Raw genomic sequence first — 19,380 nt, 5'->3', positions numbered from 1 at the left:
GGAAGACAACCTATTCTTGAGGGTGAAGCAGTGGGGAGGATCTTAGCTCTTTAGGGAACTTTGTTTCTATTCAAAGCTCAACCATACATGGAAAAATATATATTCCTTAGTATTTATTTCTTAGAGAGAATTGGGGAGTTCCCTTAATAATGAAAATCTGGTTAAGAAACTTGCTTTGGGGGCTGGGGGGTGTAGCATAGCTGTGGAGCACTTGCCCAGCAAGCCTGAGGCTCTGGGCTCCACCCAGCACCACCAGGAATGGTGACAGAGACATGCTTTGGGCCACTCTTTCCTTTCCCATATCACTGAGCATTCTCTGTCCTCAAGCATGCACCCCTGCCTACATGTTCAGGTCTTCCAAGTACCAATTCAACCAGTTCTATGGTGCCTAATTGACTACACTAACAGAGGAGCCGAGGCTAAGGATGGGATAAAGAAATGACCATCTGAAAAGACTACTGGGACAAAAGAAAAAAAATAAGATGCTAAGACGGAGTTTTGGAAAATGAAGAAAGCAATGCAAATTTAGAACGTGAACAGTGTAACCTTATATATGCTGTTGAAACGAGGACTTACAGAGCCTACTTTTGCTAGAGCAGGACATTTTTCTTAGGCCTGCAGATGCCACATGAGCAACTAAAGGCAGAATAAAGCTTGGCATGTCTGCCTTCATTTTGTATTTGTCTTCAGGTTCCTACTCAGCTCATACATGGGCATGCTAATCATTTAAGGAGTGTTCATCTAAAAAGTAGTAATACACGGTTTATTAGCCTGAAACTTAACCTATGTTGTCCCCCTGCAGATGAAGCAAGCTTTGCAGCCTCCAGTTTCAGACCCCTGGAGTAGTGTTAGCAATCTCCTGTCCTTGTCCCACTCCACCAGGAGCAGCAGGAGACAGGCACATCACTCCACAGGGAGACTGTGGCTAAGCAGGGGCAGTCCTCCCAGGGGAAGTGAATTCCCCCCTTTCAGGATCACAGTCTGATGGATAAACATCCTAGAGAGCAAGTAGGAATTGCCCCTCCCAAGGATAGAGACTTATCTGAGAATGATCAACCAGACCACATTCAACAAGACTGCTAAATTATGCATGCAGTCCTCTCACCCCGTCCTAATTTTCCCTGTATTTAAACCAAAGCTCATGTCAGTGTCCCCAGACAGAGCTGAGATGCTGGGTATCACTCATATCAATTAAAGTCCATTTCCTGCTCTTCACCATTACCTTGCTGATTGGTGTTTGGGGCAAGTAGCCAGGCTGGTTTGTTGGGACCCCTGAAGTTGGGCCTCCAGTAACACTATGTTGAAAAACACTGTCATCCGTAAGAAGTTGACTGAGGGTAGGGAACAGTGTTCCACACTGTAATGAGGATTTAGGGAGTTCAGAAGTAATCATTCTAATGGTGACAGAAAACACCTGAAGAATTTCAATAAGAGGTTTGGGGTTCATGTAGAGAGATCCCCATGATACCCACGGCTCTGGAAAGATGACAGGTCTGTTCCCTACTACCTTCAACATTCTGTGCTTTTCAGACATCCAGTTGTTCAGCTGATCAGTTGGGATCTACATTTGTCCTCTTACAGGTCTTATCATGGATTGTCAAACATTTTGTGCAATAAGCACAGTGATCACGAGCCAAGCCCGTGGTGGGCACCAGAACGCTTTATTTCCTTCAGTCTTCACAGGAACCTTGTAAGGTAGGTCTCAGCAGCCTCAACGCTGCTATGACTTGCTACAAATCCCAGAGCAGGTACATAGCAACCCAGACCAGACAGATTCCCTGCCCCTCCTAGCTACCTTTCCCAACCACCACTCGAATTGCCACAATTTTGTACATTATTCCATTTCTATCTAAAATTAACTCAAAGTAAACAGATGCCAGTTGGAAAGAGTGGTGGCAGTGACTATTATCAGAGGAGAAAGTGTTAGTACAAACAGCTGTGGCCAGCCAGCCCGACTCATGCTGAAGGTGATCAAGTTACCATCCGATAGCCAATTTGGGAACTAAAGCTCATGGAGCACCAAGCCCTAGGACAGTTGTCAGTTTCACAAACATCCCTTCTTCCTTTGGCAGACCACCAAAAGACAGAGTTTAGGTGTCACACAAGAGCAACCATCAAAATGTGGGCGCATACTCAGAGAAGGATGAAGAGTCATCAATGTAACTTTAGAATCATCTGTTAAGTGTTTGTCAATATGCATCAATTCAGAATAGCAAGAAGTCACATGATTCTCTTAAAAGGCCTCATCTGTTCACATTCTTTTCAGGAAACAAAAATTAAAATAATTGTGCATGTTGTCAATAGATTTTTGTCTTGTTTTGCATTTCCATGATACATAATTCATGAAGTATTACGGTTTCTTGAAGTTTCTTAAAATTCCAATCATGTACTCTAAGTTGGTTCATATTGAAGTTAAGCACCATATATTAGATAGATTAAAACATTTTAGTCAAGGGCTTAAGATTTATGATTAGTACTTTTACTCTACCAATTTAAATTTCAAAGAATTCAGGTTACAAAAAGTAATTAATTCAAGTTGCCAATACATTAGAAACAAGAAATGCAGGTACTATTGATCCCTAAGAGAGGGGGAATACAGGGGGTTCACTGTTCATTGGAAGATATTTGAGTTTGTGGTACAGGTGTTAGTCCTTCAATATGGTAGGAGAAACAGGTTCTATCTCATGTGTAATTGATAAGGAGCAGCTACCTCCAGGAACTGAGGTCCTGTGAGCCTTAGAGAAGGAAGATCCGCAATAGTTACCACTGGCACAGAATGCACACGCCATGTGCTAATGGCTTCCACCTTATATCAATGAGTTAACATCCACAATGATCAGGACGTTGCCAAGCAACAGATTCCTTGGTTTTCATTAATCAATAATTGTGATTAAGACATTTTAGTACAAAACATTTTCTTCTCATAAACAGGACTTCATAGAAATATAGGCAGGGAAAAGTCAGGCATGGTGGTACTTGCCTATAATCCAGTGACTCAACCGACAGGTAGGAGGATCTTAGGCTACCCTAAGGGACTTAGTGAGACCCTGTCTCAAAAATAAATAAAAATGACAGGGGGGTAGCTTGGTGTTTTACCCTTGGGTTCAATCCCCAGTACAAAAAAAGAGGGGTGGGAAGAAAGAATAGACGAGAAAAAAAGAAATACAGATGAATAGAATGTGTTCTACCACCACACATTACTCATTCTTTCCTTTTCTCAGTCTAGGTAGAGAACCCATTCTGTGTAAGGTGGTAGAATCAGGAAGGTAAATGGTGAGAATAGAATAGAAGACCAAGTTCTAACACTGAAGGAGATTTTAAATATGTCACATGAAGAACACTTGGTAATTAGGTTGTTGAAAGAAACTGGTATTTTTCATTAGTGAAAGAATAAAATACATAAGATTGGTAACATGCTGTGTGGAGGAGTATGGAGAAAAAGGAACTCATGTACATCATTGCTGAAAGTGTAAACTGGTACATACCCTGTGGGGGGTTGCTGTAGTTTGGATGTTTAATGTCCCCCAGAGGTCCATCTGTTAAAGACATGGTCCCCAGGGTAGCACCTGCAAACCTGCACTGGTAAACATTCAATTTAGTGAGAGAGTCTCAAATTTGCAATGCTCCCATCTCAGCCTCCTGAATACCTGGGATTACAGGCATGCACCACTGTGCCCAGCTAGATTTTTATTCTTTAGATATACTTTTACCCAATGTAAAATGTCAGACAACGAAAGTTCTTCACTGCAATTTTCTTTGTAAAATTGTTCTAGTATTCTGTTGCTGCTGTAGCAAATTACTACAAACAGTTACTTAAAACACTACAAACTTTTTTCTTACAGTTCAGGGGATCAGAAGTCCAAAATAGGTCTTGAAGAGCTAAAATCAATGCTGATTCCTTCTGCAGGCAGTAGAGGACAGTCCATTTCTGTGCTTTTCCAGCTTTTAGAGGCTTCCCACAGTTCTTGGCTCCTGACCTTGCTTCACCAACCTCTGCATCCATCTTCACAACACCTTTCTGGCTCCGGCCCTCTGCCTCCCTCTTATAAGGATGCGTGTGATGGATTACACCTGGCCTGCCTGGATAATAACGGGCCAATCTGACACTCCTAGGGTGATGTTTTTTGTTGTTAGTGCTGCTATCAGGATGGAACCCAGGCCTTGTGCATGAGCACTGAAGCACCGAGCTGTGTCCCACTCTTGTAGTTTAAAATTTTGAGATTGGGGGCTGGGGATGTGGCTCAAGCGGTAGCGTGCTCCCCTGGCATTCGTTCGGCCCGGGTTCGATCCTCAGCACCACATACAAACAAGGATGTTGTGTCCGCCGAAAACTGAAAAATAAAATATTAAAATTCAAAAAAAATTTTTTTGAGATTGGTGGGTCTAAGTTGCCTGGTCTGGTCTTGAACTTACAATCCTCCCCTCAGCCACCCAAGTAGCTGGGGTTACACGTATGCACCACTGCACCTGGTGGATGTGGGCATCTTTCACCCAGCTTCACAATGAGAACAACATGAATCTCCATCAGCTGTGGGCTGGTTAAATACATTATGATAAATACATGCAACAAAATAGTTATTTTTAAAAAATGAGAAAACTCATTATGTACTAAATAGCAAGTGCTCCAAAACATAACATTAGGTGAAAACAGCAAAGTTCAGGGCAGATAAAAGAATGCAGTACACATAACGTGCTTGTACATATCATGTTTGATCTATCTCAGAAATGGTAAACAAACTAATAATGGCTGTAGGCTGAGGACAGAAACTGGGCATCGGCATTGTGATATGGCTTCTCACTATACACTCCTGCAAAATTTTTGACTTTTAAAACTTGTAACTGTATAATGAAACCCAGGAAGAGTAACATGAAAACACAGATCAAAAATGGGAAAGGCCAGTGTAGGCGGGAACCAGAAAGGCCAGGTTCCATGGTAAAAGATGATATCACAAGATGGGATCAGATTTCAATGCTGCAGAACCAAGTGCTCCAAAACAGCCAACCTTTATTATCTCTTAGATTTTGTGAAACAGATAACCAAATAGAGATATGAATAAAAGACTTGAATGGGTGCATGATGAAAGTAGCCTAAGCAAATATACAGAAAAGTATGTAATATCATTAGTCATTGAGAAAAAAGTTTAAACCATGGCAAGATACTTCTGTGTATGTTTTAAACTAGCTGAATTAAGAAAGAGCAAAACCCAAGCATTGGCAAGAATGTAGAGCAACTAAACTCTAAACTCTCATGCAGTTCTGACAGGACAACTTTGCAACACTGGTAACATCTACTGAAGCTGAACATGACTCAGGAGCAGTGTGTTCCACTCCTAGGGGTACACCACAGAAGGACATGTGGATGTGCATGAGAATACTCAGAGGCATTATCTGTAATAGCCCAAACTGGAAAACAACCCAAACATCTATCCTCTAAAGGACAGATAAATAAATTGTGAGATATGCTTACATATGACACTGTATAATAATGAAAGAGGCAAACCCTCTGTTCTGTGTGGCAGCCTGCTGAATCTCACAGGTAAAAGTGCAATTGGAGTCTAAGTGGAGGCCTGACTCCAGGGGCCCAACAGACCAGGTCTGGCCACTCCCCTCAAACACCAAACAGAAAATCAGGAAAAGAACTCTAATTAATACGGCACGCTGGGAAGGCAGAGTTAGTTCCAGCATCTCAGTTCTGTTTGGGGGCACTGACATGAGCTTTAGTTATTTTGTGTTGCTGTTGTTTTGTTTACAACTTTGTTATTTATTTACGTGTTGTGCTGAGGATCAAACCCAGTACCTCACACGTACTAGGCAATCGCTCCACCACTGAGCTTTAGTTTTAAATAGAGGAGGAATTGGGGCAGGTGTGAGAGGTCTGCATAGTTAACCGTCTTGTTGAGCTATGGTCTGCTTGATCATTATCTTAGCTCTGGTTCTGCAAGGTGTCTCTGAAGAAGTCTTTATCACTTAGGGGCCAATTTCCATTTGTTGCTTAGGGTGTTAATCCATCAGATCTGGGATCCTGAAGGAGGAATTCATGAGATGATCACTCCTTCTTAGGGAGGCAGTCTCCTTGTGGGGAAAGTATCCACTGAGTAGGGTAATGACTTCTAGACATAACCCAAGGGTACTGAAACAGAATGTGGCAAATCCTGCCTCAGTCTTCAAGGAGGATGAGATCAGTTAGGTAAATTTAGGGCTAATAAACCTTGTAATGCTAGTGTTTAGATGAATTCTTTGGTATGACTTCCTTAAATGATCAACCTGCCTCCATGCAGAGCTTAACAGTTCACAAAGTTAAGGAGACAGACACAAAATGAAGCAGAGATGACAACCTTTATCCTTCTTTCAGATACTTGCATCTGCAGGCCAAAGACTCTGTACTTTAGCAAAAGCAGCTTCTCTAAGTCCATCATAAAATGTAAGGCAAAAGGTGCTAAAGAAAAAAAAGTCTACACTATACCACTCTGTTCAAATAAAGTTCAAAAGAGGTAAAATTAATCCACCATAATAGAAATCCCAATAGCAGTTACTGGAAAAGTACAGGAAGATAATTTCTGGGGTACAAGAAATTTTCTATATTTTATCTGGGTGATGATGACATGATATGTTCAATTTGCAAATATGCACCAAACTGCATACTTAAGATGTTCTACTATATCCATAACTTCAATTAAAAAGCAAATATTGATTGCATAGGGAGGAATATTACACTCAGTAAATATTGAGTATATTACTCAACCTGGGCTCCATTAGTCAACTAGAGAACTAAAGTACTTGTACAAGTCTTTAGGCAGTGTACCTAATTGTCTTGGGTAAACAAGATTTGCAGAACATTTTAAAAATTAAAATTCTGTGACTGATTTTCCCATTCCTTCTTTCACTTGTAATAATGTGAATAAGGGATTCACTAGCATCTGAAGGGTGAAGATCTAATCCCTCAAGGAAATTTCTCACCAGAGAGCTGAGCATGTTAGAACAACAAAAGAACCAATAAAAAAGCAGACACAATACTGAGGGAAATTCACTTGTATTTAGGAGAGGAGGTTAAACAAAGCTACTAAGAGATGGTACTATCCAGGAGATAGACAGATGGACAGTGAGTGCATTCCAGGCAGAGGCTAGGAGACAAAAGAGGAAAATGAGATGCCCAGGAAGGGTCCCTGATGACCTGGAAGGAGAAGGGGACACAGCTAGAAGAACTGGCTCCTGTGTCTTAAAAAGGGTGTGCCTTCTATAAAAGAAGACCTGAGACATCCCCAGCATCCTCGGGATAAACATCTCCAGCTCTGCCCCTTTGAACACTCAAGCACACAACATATGTATGAGCTGTTTACACCACCTTCTGAGTTTAATGAGTCATCCAGGTCATTCTTGGATGATGCTGGTGACCACAAGCCCCTCCTTGAATCTGGTTGGCTGGTTCAGATCAGACAAGTCCTAACAGTGCTTTTTCCTTTGCCTGTCAAGATCAAGTACAGCAAGTCAGCAGGAAGAGGTACTGCCTGAGAGAATGTCGGGGGAAGCCAAGCTTCTGGGGACACAGCTTTAACCACCGAATCATTTGTCCCTTCCTGGGGTGTTCACTGAGCATCAGAGGTCAGGACTGCATCAACTTTTAGTATTTTGATGGGAATTTTAAAATAGAACTGTTTAAAAGGTGATGCTTTCAAATTGCTTTAAAAAAAAAAAGTCCTAAACTTGACTTACAAAAATATTTCCTAATGATGAGATGTGAATTATAATCTAACTGATATAGTTAATATTCTTTTGGGACCACTTGATAAAAAAAAATTGTTACACAGATTTGTTAAATGGTTCCTGGGTGAGGTAAGAAGTTACTTTAAAATTCTGACTAGTCTCCCAGATAATTAATAAGCGAGTACTCAATGGTACTACAAAGATTTTGTTAGGTCTTATGACCTAATGGCCATTTAGTTTAAAAAAAAATTAGACTACTTCACCTATATCCTTAATCTCATGGATAAAATAAGACTCTTAAAACATCTCATTTAGATAAGAAAATGAAACACATATTTAAAGTAGACCTGACATTTATAAGCACCTGATTTAAATGAATTTTGCCCAAACATACTCCATAAGAGGCACTTCAAATTGGCACCACCATATCTGCTACAGGGTGGAAGGGCTTTCTGCTTTTTAAAAAGCACACTATGATATTGTTAAGCAAATAAAATTAGGCATCCAGCTGTTAACAGCAATGCTATTTGTTCAATCAATGTTTGATTAGGGCACACTGCCTTTAGGCAGAAGGAACAAAATGACAAGACTGTCCCTGACCTTTTCCATCACTCCACAGTCTGGTAGAGGAAGTAGATTAAAAAAAAAAATTACCAAATAATTACAAATTGTAATTACTGCTCTGAAGGGAAAAGCACAAATTGGAAGTAGTGGACACGCCTGTAGTCTCAGCCACTCTGGAAGCTACAGTAGGGAGGGGGATCATAAATTCAAGGTGAGTATGGGAAACTTAGTGAGACTTTCCTAAAAATAAAGAAAAAAACAGAGTAGGGATATAGCTCAGTGAGACAGCACCCCTGGATTCAATCCCCAGAAGAGAGAGACGAGGAAGAGGTATGTGAAGAGAGAGAAATAACATAAGGGACAGGGCACTAACTACTTTAGGGAGTCAGGAGAGGATTCCATAAGGAAGTGACATTTAAACACAGCCTGAAGGACATAAGGAGTCATACCAACTAGAGAAGGAGGGAATAACATTGCTGGCAGAGGGTAAAGTCCTGAAAGGAGTTTGGTCTGCTTGAGTGATTAGAAGGAGGATGATATCTCTAGGATCCAAAATGTACTAAGTTTGAAGAGGGGACTATGTCAGGATAAGAATTTGAGAGGGTTTTTGGGCAAAGGAGTGAGGGACACAGTCTGATATATATCTTGGAAAAGTGACTCTGGCTTCCAGATGGAGCACTAGTGGGAGCAGGGGAGAGGAAATGCAGAAATCAGAAAGCCTATAATCTTGTTTAAGTGAGATAGTGACTTGGGGGTTCCAGTGGGAAGGACAGAAAGGAACACATTCAGGGTACTCTTAGAAGGTGAAAAAAACAGACATGGAGGTGGAAAGAGTGTGGGTGTGAGGGATGGTGAGTGAACCCAAAGAGGAGGAGGATTCAGATTTCAGGCTGGTGTAGCTGAGGAATTGGGGAAGACCAGTGGAGAAACACATTTAGAGAAAGAAGTCCATTCTTTTAAGTGTATGCACCAGTCCCCTAGTGACTAGAATAATCTAGATCTCCATTTAGCATTTCTTTTAAAAGATTGATATGTAGCAGAAAACTACTACCTAAATCAGGCCCAGGTGTACATGTGTGTATATATCTGTGTGTATAAAAATATATATTAAGAAATATTTATATATAAAGGATATATATTATATACATATAGAGTCAATCTGACATAATCAACCAAATTTGTAATTGACCTGGACGGTTTGGGGATCAGGAACTAAGAGGTCTTATCTCAATGATATAGTTTTTACCAGATTGTGTTTTTTTTAGGTTTGTCTGTTTATTTACTTTGTATTTATATTTGGTGTAAAGAACCCTAGAGCCTTGGTATTGTCACTCACTATGAAATCAGAGAAGAGATAGTACTGTTGAAAAAAAAAAAAAGTGCCTTTTCCATGTTATTTTATGCATGGCTTATCTTTCCAATAGTGCAATTAGTTTAGGAAAAGAACAATTAAAGATGGAACAGTGAAAACCAAGTGCCCAGTCCAAGGTTACAAACTATTTGATTCGTCCTTTCCCTGAGGAATCATTTCTAGGCTCACTGACCAGTCATTATTCTGTTGAACAGTGGCAGCCCTGTATTCCTTTGCTTATTCCCACAGCAAAATTTGGCTCTGGGGTTTGAAGAGTTTATGTTTATTGGATTTTAATGACTTAGTTAACAAAAGTCATTCCTAAAAGTAATGGAAAATCAAGGGTGTGGAAACAGAATGGATGTGACTGGCTTCAGGGTTATCTCTAGCATTTCCTTGGTGTCTTTAAGTGATTCATCCTTAAAAGCAATTAAGAAGGATCTTTCCTCTTCATCAATTTACTAATGGTACATTCAACTACTATTGTAAAATGTTATTTGAAACCCTCAATAACTAAAGGTTCTATGTAAATGCCAACCTTAAAATATGTTCCATGAGGCAAGTATAATAATGTAACAACAGTACAATTATAGTATAATTGTAACCATGTTCACAGTGCTTCCATTATGTTTGACAGAATGAAATAACTTCAGTCTCAGGTAGAATCTAGTTGGATATAAACAGTGAAGTTAAAAGGGACATTAGAGATAATTTAATATTGTCCTTTTAAATAATTTACTGTGAATGACTTAGTAAATATTTACCCCAAATGGTGTTTATTATACTGGGAAAGAATTTCCTAAGTGGTGGTTATTTGAATTATTTGAAATTAAATTAATTAGCATTAAAAATATGTGAAAAGGAATAAATCTAGCCATTTCCTAGGCATAAATTACTTAACAAGGGCTGGAAATGTAGCTCAGTGGTAAAGGAGCCCTGGGTTCAATCCCCAGTACCAAAATAAATATTTTCCACCTAAAAATTCCATGAAATGAGATAATGCTGTGTACTTCATATCTGAATTAAATTTCTCATATAATTTTACAAAGCCTTCCTGATCTGCATCCTGCTCACTTTTCCAGCATCACCACTCCCTCCTCCCAGCATCCAATCCTTTTTTTTCTCTTCTCTCAACCAACACTCCTCCACCCCTCCCACCCCCAGGCACCCCCAAAGCTGCAGCTCTACTAATCTCCCTACTCTGAGTTTCCAAGCCCTGCTACTCTCTCAGGTCTCAGGGTCTCTCTATGCACAAGGGATTTCCTCTGTCTGGACTCCCTTTCCCTCATTCTGCAAGCCTGGTTTTGCTTCCTACAGGGAGCCTTCTGTTCATCTCAGACCCCAGTAGTTCTTGAGCAAGTCTCTGCTTAGTTTTCCTGTGATGATCATTCAATCCCCAATCCTAAAATAGAGCTGTATCCTATTAGGAACTATGCATTAATGAATGGATAAAGACAGTGAGCACTGGAGATTTTGAGATTTATAGTTTGCACGTTTAAACAATAACATAAACCTGAAGAAATAAGGCTGCTCTTTTTTAAGTTAATTTCATTTCAAATTATTTTCTTCTCCAAGGAGAGAAGATACATAGCCTAGCATCTGTTTTGACAGAGAAAAATGTTAGCATTGCTTATGCTTAACTTCCTTCAGTAGGTTAGATACAATGTAGAATTCAAAAAGTTACAAATGTAATATTGTATAAAAATCCTATCAACTCTAGCTAGCCATAACTCCCAACTTGTAAGCTTTCTCCTTAGCAAATGAGTTAAAATAAAGGAAAAGGTTTTTAAAACTTTCTTATTGGAAATAAACGACCCTTTAAAAATATCAGCATAGCCCCCAAAGAATTTTAGATTTGGTCTGAATACTTAATTTCTGTAATTGTTCAAGAAAAGAAGACTTGGTTTTGAGAGTCAAAACTGCATTTTTGTATAAAGGTTTAAGATCTTTCTGATCTCCATTTAAAACACTGCCAATTTTCTAAGAACAAAAGGGGCAATAAAACGGCTGGGCCAGGACAAGGAAAGACCTGCATAGGACAAAGTCCCTGAAAGGTCGTAGGGGGTGTGTGTGTGTGGGGGGGGGGGGTTCAATAAAGCAATAGTTCTGTTAGATCTGACAACTGCAAACTGTACACATTTGGCCATACATCAAATATTGTGGGGAAACAGAACGAGAAAATAAATAAATAAATAATAGGAAGGAAGGAAGGAAGGGAGGGAGGGAGGAAGGAAGGGAGGGAGGAAGGGAGGGAGGAAAGGAGGGAGGAAGATAGGGAGGCACAAAAATTTGCGAGTCTTATCTCGTAAACTTGTAACAAAACACCAGTGTGCTTGGGAACCCCTCGGTCCCTCTCCTTCCAGGGCAGACCCGGTGGCGGATCGCGGCTCCGTGGTGAACTCGCGGCCCAGCCCCGCACGCCGGGCAGCTGGCCTTCGGGAAGGAGGACGGGCTTCCTAACCATCCGCTGAACCGGTGACTGGGGCAGGGGGGGACCACCGCGCGAGGCCTGCGGGCTTCACAAGGGCGCTCTCCCGCCGACTCAGCCCCCGGCCCGCAGCGCAGGCGCCGGCCGCCCCGCGCCCCGCCCGCCGCCCCGGCGCCCTTACTCTGGGGCTCCATGCTCAGCTGCTCTCGGGCCCCACGGGCGGAGCCCCGGCGCCACCGCCCTCCTAACGCCTCTCCTCCGCGGCCGGCGTCGCGCGGGTTGCCGTGACAACCCGGGGCTGGGGCGGGGCCAGAAGGACGGCGAGAGGGAGGGACCAAAAGCCGAGAGGGAACGCTGGCGAGCGCGCGTCGCCGGGGACACCGAGCGAAGTGGCGGCCGGGTCGCTGGTGGGCGTCGCTGCCCCTGAGGCCTGGTCGCGTGGCTGCGCCTCCCGGCGGCGCCCGCGCCTGCCCGTCGCAGTCCCAGGCCAGGCGTCGGCCACGATCGCCCGAGCACCGGGTGACCGGCCCCCCGCGGGAAGGCGCCGGCGGCCCGGCTCCGGGATCGGCGGCCGCTGCAGGTAAAGGCGCGGCGCGCGGCGGGAGGGGCGGGCCGGGCGGCGGCGGCGGCGCACCTGTTGCCCGCCCGCGCCCGCCGTTGGCCGCCGCCCCGCCGAGCCCCGCGACGCCCCGCGGGCCCTCCTTGCGGGGCGGCCGGGCGCGGCCCTGGCGGGCGGCGGGGCGGCGGGGCGGCGCGTGCAATCCCGGGATCGGCGCGCCGCCTGCCGTGTCATCTGCCTCGCGCCGGCCGCGGGCCCTGACCTGGCGCGGCGCGGCCCGGGGCGCGCTCGTCCCGCCCCCGAGGTGCTGAATCAGCCCACAGGTGGCGCCGCAGCCGCACCCCGCACCCCGCACGCCGCACGCCGCACGGTCGGCGCTCGCGGCGCGGCGCTGGGAGGCGGCCCGGGTGTCGCGGTGGGGAAGCTGGGAGCCTCGCGGGGTAGGGAAGCTGGCCGGGAGGGGGAAGGCGAGCTGCAGGACTGACGCCGAACTAGGCTCGGCCTGGAGGGGACTGGAGGGGACTGGAGGGGGCGGCAGCTCCACCCGTTCTCACCGCCGCGGCAGACAGTGTTTGAGGGAAATGGGCTTCGGGGGTCATGAAAGTGATTATTCATCTTTGCCACTAGAGAGGTGTCTCCTTCATGGTGACAGGGTCACCAAGAAGAATCACTTTCCACTTAAATGGGGAATCATGCAAAGGTTAATTGAAGCTGGGAAACAATGGGCGTTTATTATATTTTGCTAAATTAGGCTTTCCCCCCCTCAAACTATACTGGACTTTTTCCAGATTAATTGTCCAAACAAAAAGGTTTATGGATGTTGACAAGCAGCGTGATTTATTCAGAACTCATAATCTGTAATCTAAAGTACGTGTAAGTAATAACTTCAGGTTGAATATCTCATGTCTCTCTTAACTACTTGCTCCTGACATTTAAAGAATGGGGGGAGGAGTTTGGTTTTAGACAGTATCTATGATTAGTAGTACTTCTGTATGATGTTCCTCAAGATCTAGTTTTCATAAGCAAAATCACCCAAGTGACCTCTTCACCCAAGATACAAACATACTGCTCATCAGTAATATAACAAAGTGTCAAGATTTAAAAACTGGCATTATTGATGGGGGAAAAAAAAGTAAGGTTAAATCTTCCTAAACAGTAAAGACTAGGCAGTTGTATTTTTTAAAAGAGAAAAAAAAATTTAAAAAAACAGCATTGCAGATCTCCCTGCTAAGGCAACAAGGACTCTATTTGGTAGTTACACCTGGATTTCAAGGTTGGAAAATGGGGATATGTACTAGTAATGTGTTTTGTAGTGATTTACAAGAATTATTTTTTATTTCTTGAAGTTGAATTGGAAGAAGTTTTGTTCATCAAATGAAGACAACTGTGAAAAGCAACATTTGATTTTAGGGCTTGGTGCACTTAGGAAAGAAAAGGCTGGTTAGAAGGTAGAAGGGGAAAGGAAGAGGCACTGAAATGTCCACGGCATAGACAATTTTCAGAATCAATCTTTCATTCCAGCATCTTGTACAGTGTTTGTTAATGAATAAGAGCTTCAGAGAAACAGCTTCCCATATAGAGATAAGGAAAAACAATGAAGTCCTATGGGGGGTTGTTTGTGTGAGTTTCCAAGCTCATCTCTGCATAAAATAGTTACATTGCTATTCACTTCTCTGATGCTTAACTAAATGTAGCAAACTGAAGAATGTTATCAAGGAATAACAAGGTAGCAATAAAGAAACAGTGGTAGCCTTTCTTTTTCTTACCTCTTGGTCATATCAGAACTTACAAATAACTGGTGGGAAGTTAACCTAATTTAATGTAAATAGAATGACAAAAATTATAGCAAAGGAATGTGTTAGTTCTGTCTTTATCATAAACTGAGGGAAGTTTTTCTTTGCTCTTCTGTTGGTGTTGAGAGTTTTGTTTGGTTTTGTTTTTAGTTTTTTGTTGTTGTTGTTGTTGTTGTTGTTGTTGTTGTTGTTTTTACCAGAGTGAGGATATTCTTTCTTCTCTCTGTTTTACTTTCTGAAACTCATAAGGAGTTCAGTCAAAGATGGAATACAGTGAAAATTCCACTTAGGGCACGTTTTCTCCTTGTTCCACAAACCTGTCTTGGACTGTACTCAAATTGTTGTACTCACAGAAATGCCCATCTTCTTCACCCTTTTCTACTCATCATATAATTCTGTTGCAGGAATATGTTGTCCTCCCACAACCCCCAGAGTCTTCCAGAGTACGGCCAACGCCCACTAAATGCACTTCTCTTCCCCACTGGGATGCTACATAATTTAGCACTTAGTTCTGTATTATATTATACTGTCTTGTAGATTTTTCTCTTGTTTGGTGTTTATGAATCTTGTGCCTCTGATTAGATTAAGCCTGTTTGGAGCAAGACTTTGTATTCCTTTTAACACATAGTGGGCTTTATTGTGTACTTGAGTAGGATAGTAATAGGACAAGCCTTTAGTCAAGGATGATCATTAATTTCTAGCTATGTTACCTTGGGAAAGGCAGGAACTTTTATTTGATCATCAATAACATAAAGTGGTTGTCTAACAGTCTAGCTGTAAAGAATTAAGATAAATACGATTATAGATATGAATGATAGTATTTGCATATTGTAAAGAACTTTTCTTATGTGAAAGATTATTACTGATTCAGACACAGAACAAACATATATTGAGCATTCACAGTGTATAGGTATTCCTCACTCCTGGGCTTGCTTTTTATAAAGGGTGAATAGGACATGCCCAAGTGGATTTTCTGTGAGGACAGGAGGGCTTCTGAGGCAGAGGAATAGCTTGGGCAAGAGTAGGAGGAAAAGAGAGCAGCCGTTGGCAGCAGGTCACTGTGGCTGAAGCAGAGTGTTCTTCGTGTACATTAGAACAGAGTGGGAGGAAGTGAAGCTGGAGAGGCAAATAGACCAAAAAGAATATAAGGACTGTGGGCTTTTTTTTCCTAAAGGTCAAGAGGATTTGGGTCGGTGACATGATCAGTTTGCATTTGAAAAGTATTATAGTTGGTGAAGAACCAAAATTAGAGACAGCAAAAAAATTGGGAGATTTTTTGAGTAATTTAGTGAGGAGATGATAAGAATTGAGATTGAGGTGGTGGGAATGGGGGGGACTCTGTTAGGGCCAGAATTGGCAGGTTTTAGTGATAGAGGGGCTGAAAACAAAGAGGCCAGGATGATGCCTAGTGTTTGATTTGGTGGGTTCTTCTATTTATTGAAGTCTGGAACACAAAAGAAGAAATATTCTTTTTAAGAAACAGGGTGGATGCTGAAATCAGTTTTGAATCTGAACATCTGCCAGGCCTGACATTTGCATGGGGCTCTCTGGTAGGCCAAGCCCAATCTGTGAGCCTGAATCAAAGATCTGAGACAGAGGCTATCGGATTAAGTATTCTGTCATTGAAGTTGAAATGTGAATTATTTTCTCCAGGGAAATTATATGGAATGAGAAGAGAATCAAGACTGGAACTCTGGGATACAGACATTCACACTGGAGGAGGATAGCTGGTAGTGGAAGAGCCCAAGAGACTAAAGGAGAGTAGCCAAAAAAGCAAACTGAAAATCTAGAAAGATCAATAAAAGACCCCCAACTCTTTGTGCATGCACATGCTGGAGATTGAACCCAGGGGCACTTACCCATTGAGCCACATCCCCAGCCCTTTTTAATTTTTTTTTAGTTTGAGACAGGATCTCACTAAGGCTTAAGGCCTCGCTAAGTTGCTGAGACTGACTTTGAACTTGTGATCCTCCTGCCTCAACCTCCCAAGTCGCTGGGATTACAGGCATGTGCCACCATGCCTGGCAAGAGCCCTTAGTCTTGAGGAGTTCATGTTTGATATTCCCTGATGCACATCATAGTTCATCAACTGTTTTATTAAAGTTAATATAATAGGACTATTCTTTACTTTGTTAACAGCACAGAAGTTTCCTTATGTTTATCGATTTTTCACAGACTCCATTTAGGGCAATAATTCATATAAAATGTAACTTCAGAAGTTTAAACAGTAGTGATACTGCAAACAAATACTGTGGGTTTTTTTTGTTTTGTTTTGTTTTTAAGATGGCTAAAAGTTAACTTAGTAAATGTCAGAGGTAAAATAAATATGTCCACTTCCTTAGAAAGTCTGGTGATACTCTGTTCTTTGGATCTTAGTTTGTTGTATCTTACTCATTCGTTCAAATATCTAACTAGACTAGCTTAAATAAGCCAAGTCAATATTTTAGCATATTGCATTAACTATACTTTCTTTTACTAAGAGTAAACTAGCTTTTTAAAATGTTATGCAGTCAAGAAATCATAAAATATTATTGAAAAGCACTGAATATCCCATTTATTTGAACTTCTAACTAAACCTCTGACTCACAAACTTAATTGTGGAGAGAGGCATATTATTATGATACATAAGCATTGACTGAGCTTGGGAGGTCTTTCTGTATCTGAGTCTAAATATTTTTAAAGTACTATTAGAATATAGAATTCTTCAAATTATTGAAGGAATATTGAATTAAAAATGAATAGTTTCTTTAATTTTTTTTTAGTTGTAGGTGGACACACAATATCTTTATGTCACTTTTATGTAATACTGAGGATCAAACCCAGTGCTGCCTTATGTGTGTTAGGCGAGCACTCTACCACTGAGTCACAACCCCAGCCCAAAAGTGAATAATTGTTGGAGTGTTATTTAAACACCTGAGCCAGGCTTGGTTGTGCACGCCTGTAATCCCAATGGCTTTGGAGGCTGAGGCAGGAGAATCTCAAGTTCAAAGCTGGCCTCAGCAACTTAGCAAGGTCCTGAGTAATTTGAGAAGATCCTATCTCAAAAGAAAATATAAAAAGGGATGGGAATGTGGCTCAGTGGTTAAGTACCCTTGGGTTCAATCCCTGGTAAATTCCCCTCACAAAAAAAAAAAAAAAATCTGATTACTTGAAGTCAAAATAAGGTAAATTTATTAGAGGTCTAGAAATAAGGTTTTGAAAATAACTTTTGAATTTTGACCTTATGTTTTCTAGCAATATTTTAAATAGATGTTGAAAAACAAGTATGATATCTTTGGGGGAGTTTGAGCCTTTTAAAACTGAGGCAAACAAAGTGGCTTTCCAAGTCTCGGTAATGATTAAGTCCATTGTTTCCAGTAAGGCACACCATGCTCAAAAGACAGAATTCACATATTAAGCTGGCACAGTGCCTCGCCCCTGAAGTCCCAGCCAATGCAGAAGAATTACAAGTTTCAGGCCATTTCAGGCAACATAGTGAGACCCCCATCTCAAAATAAAAAGGATTGGGGGTGTAGCTCAATGACAGAGCACCTGTGGGCTCAATCCCCAGTACCAAAAAAAAAAAAAAAAAAAGTTCACGTATTAAATATCTGACTAACTTTACCTGGACCATTAGAGCAGTGTTGTTAAAACACATCAAAAAGATTTACAGATCTGTCTTCAGCATGTTCTTCTGTCTTATGCTGCCTGACATCTCCCACAGTGTCAAGATTTCTTCAACCCACGGTGGTGCAACACGACCCCATTGTCTTTAGTGAGGTCAGGCAGCAACATGGTTATTAGTGAAACTTGTGCTATGCACATAGCTCAGGTCACACCAGGACAAGACTACCTGACTTCAGCCACCTGCTCTGTCACAGACGAGCTGCTAGAAGTTGAATAAATTAGACAAAACCCGGAAGGTTTAAATTTCCTCATTTGAAAAATAGAAATAATAAATTAAACCCTCGTGGGGTTTAAGAGTTTAAATGAAATAATCCATATAAAGTACTTAATTGCTTAGCATAGCATCTAGCATGAAGGAAGCAGGGTCTAAATGCCAATCAGTAGAATTATTGTCATTAGTCCAATATCAGTGGCAGTATGCAACCATGCTTCCCAGGGGTCTGCAGACCAGTGCCAGGCCACAGCCTTACTGTTGGTACCTGAATGACAACAAGCCATGTCACTAAACATTCTGTGTACTCCAGCTGCCCTTTTTTTTTTGGTATTGAGATTGAACCCAGGGATACGGAGCTCTACCACTGAGCTCCACCCCCAGATCTTTATATTTTGGGGGACTGGGTCTCACTAAGTTACCCAGACTGGCCTCAGACTTGTTATCCTCCTGCCCCAACCTCCAGAATCACTGGGATGGAAGGTGTGTGGCTCAGCTGACTTTTCTGATAACAAGGTTTTTTTTTTCACTGAAGGAAGCCATGAGCTGATTTACATCCTGGTGAAGGCTCCCTGTCTCCCACACTGCACTTTGAGTGGAATTTCCATGGAATATTGGACCCATGATCCCATCCTCCAAAAAAATCAATCCTTTTATTCTGGAAGACAGTTACTGTTCACTTTTAATGCCTCATTGACCTTCTCTTTTCTAAACCTTATCATTAGGGATTGTAAGTATATTGCCTACTCTTTAGCAAATATTTATTGATCATATAGTCTGTGCAGAGCCTTATGTCTAATTTTGTAGGAGTTGCAGAGCTGGCCTAGAAATTCATCTTCCTTTCAGGAAGACTCCCATAAACCCAGGCCAAGAGGAAGATGTGACAATCTGGATAAATGTATGGAGTACATGCAGTGTTTGCAGTAGTTTTACAGCTTGGTTCCAAAGGTTTCCTTTTGCTAAGCTGCTCCCATAAAAGGATAGAATTAAAAACTTTTTCAACATTGTACTATCATAATAGAATCAGCATTCGTGTTAGCAAGGTAGTGTTCGAATTGCCTGGAAATCTGTAAAACTATGAAATATCTGACTTTTTAGCTAAATGAT

The 19,380-nt window shown here is 41.9% G+C and overlaps 2 protein-coding genes across 4 annotated transcripts in view; one reads left to right on the top strand and one right to left on the bottom strand.

The window, feature by feature from the left end:
- The window catches only part of Fank1 (fibronectin type III and ankyrin repeat domains 1), a 79,910-nt gene extending 67,561 nt beyond the window's left edge, over nt 1-12,349 (bottom strand). The window contains exon 1 of one of the 2 annotated variants that reach the window (XM_046448886.2): nt 12,226-12,349. In XM_046448886.2, coding sequence (XP_046304842.1) covers nt 12,226-12,238 — 13 coding nt within the window. In that variant the 5' untranslated portion in view covers nt 12,239-12,349. The remainder of the gene's footprint in view (nt 1-12,225) is intronic. The other variant, XM_046448890.2, reaches the window with a different exon arrangement.
- A 79-nt stretch (nt 12,350-12,428) lies between these two features.
- Dhx32 (DEAH-box helicase 32 (putative)) overlaps nt 12,429-19,380 on the top strand; it is a 53,761-nt gene continuing 46,809 nt past the window's right edge. For both annotated transcript variants that reach the window (XM_046448881.2, XM_046448882.2), the window contains exon 1: nt 12,429-12,624. The gene's annotated coding sequence lies outside the window, so the exon portion shown is untranslated. The remainder of the gene's footprint in view (nt 12,625-19,380) is intronic.

This window comes from Marmota monax, unplaced genomic scaffold (genome assembly GCF_021218885.2).
Source record: "Marmota monax isolate L192 unplaced genomic scaffold, Marmota_monax_Labrador192_F-V1.1 WCK01_AAM20220418_F8-fsc00076, whole genome shotgun sequence".
NCBI classification, from domain to species: Eukaryota; Metazoa; Chordata; class Mammalia; order Rodentia; family Sciuridae; genus Marmota; species Marmota monax.
The sequence above is the reverse complement of the archived record's forward strand: the minus strand, read 5'-3'. Positions and strand labels throughout refer to the sequence as shown.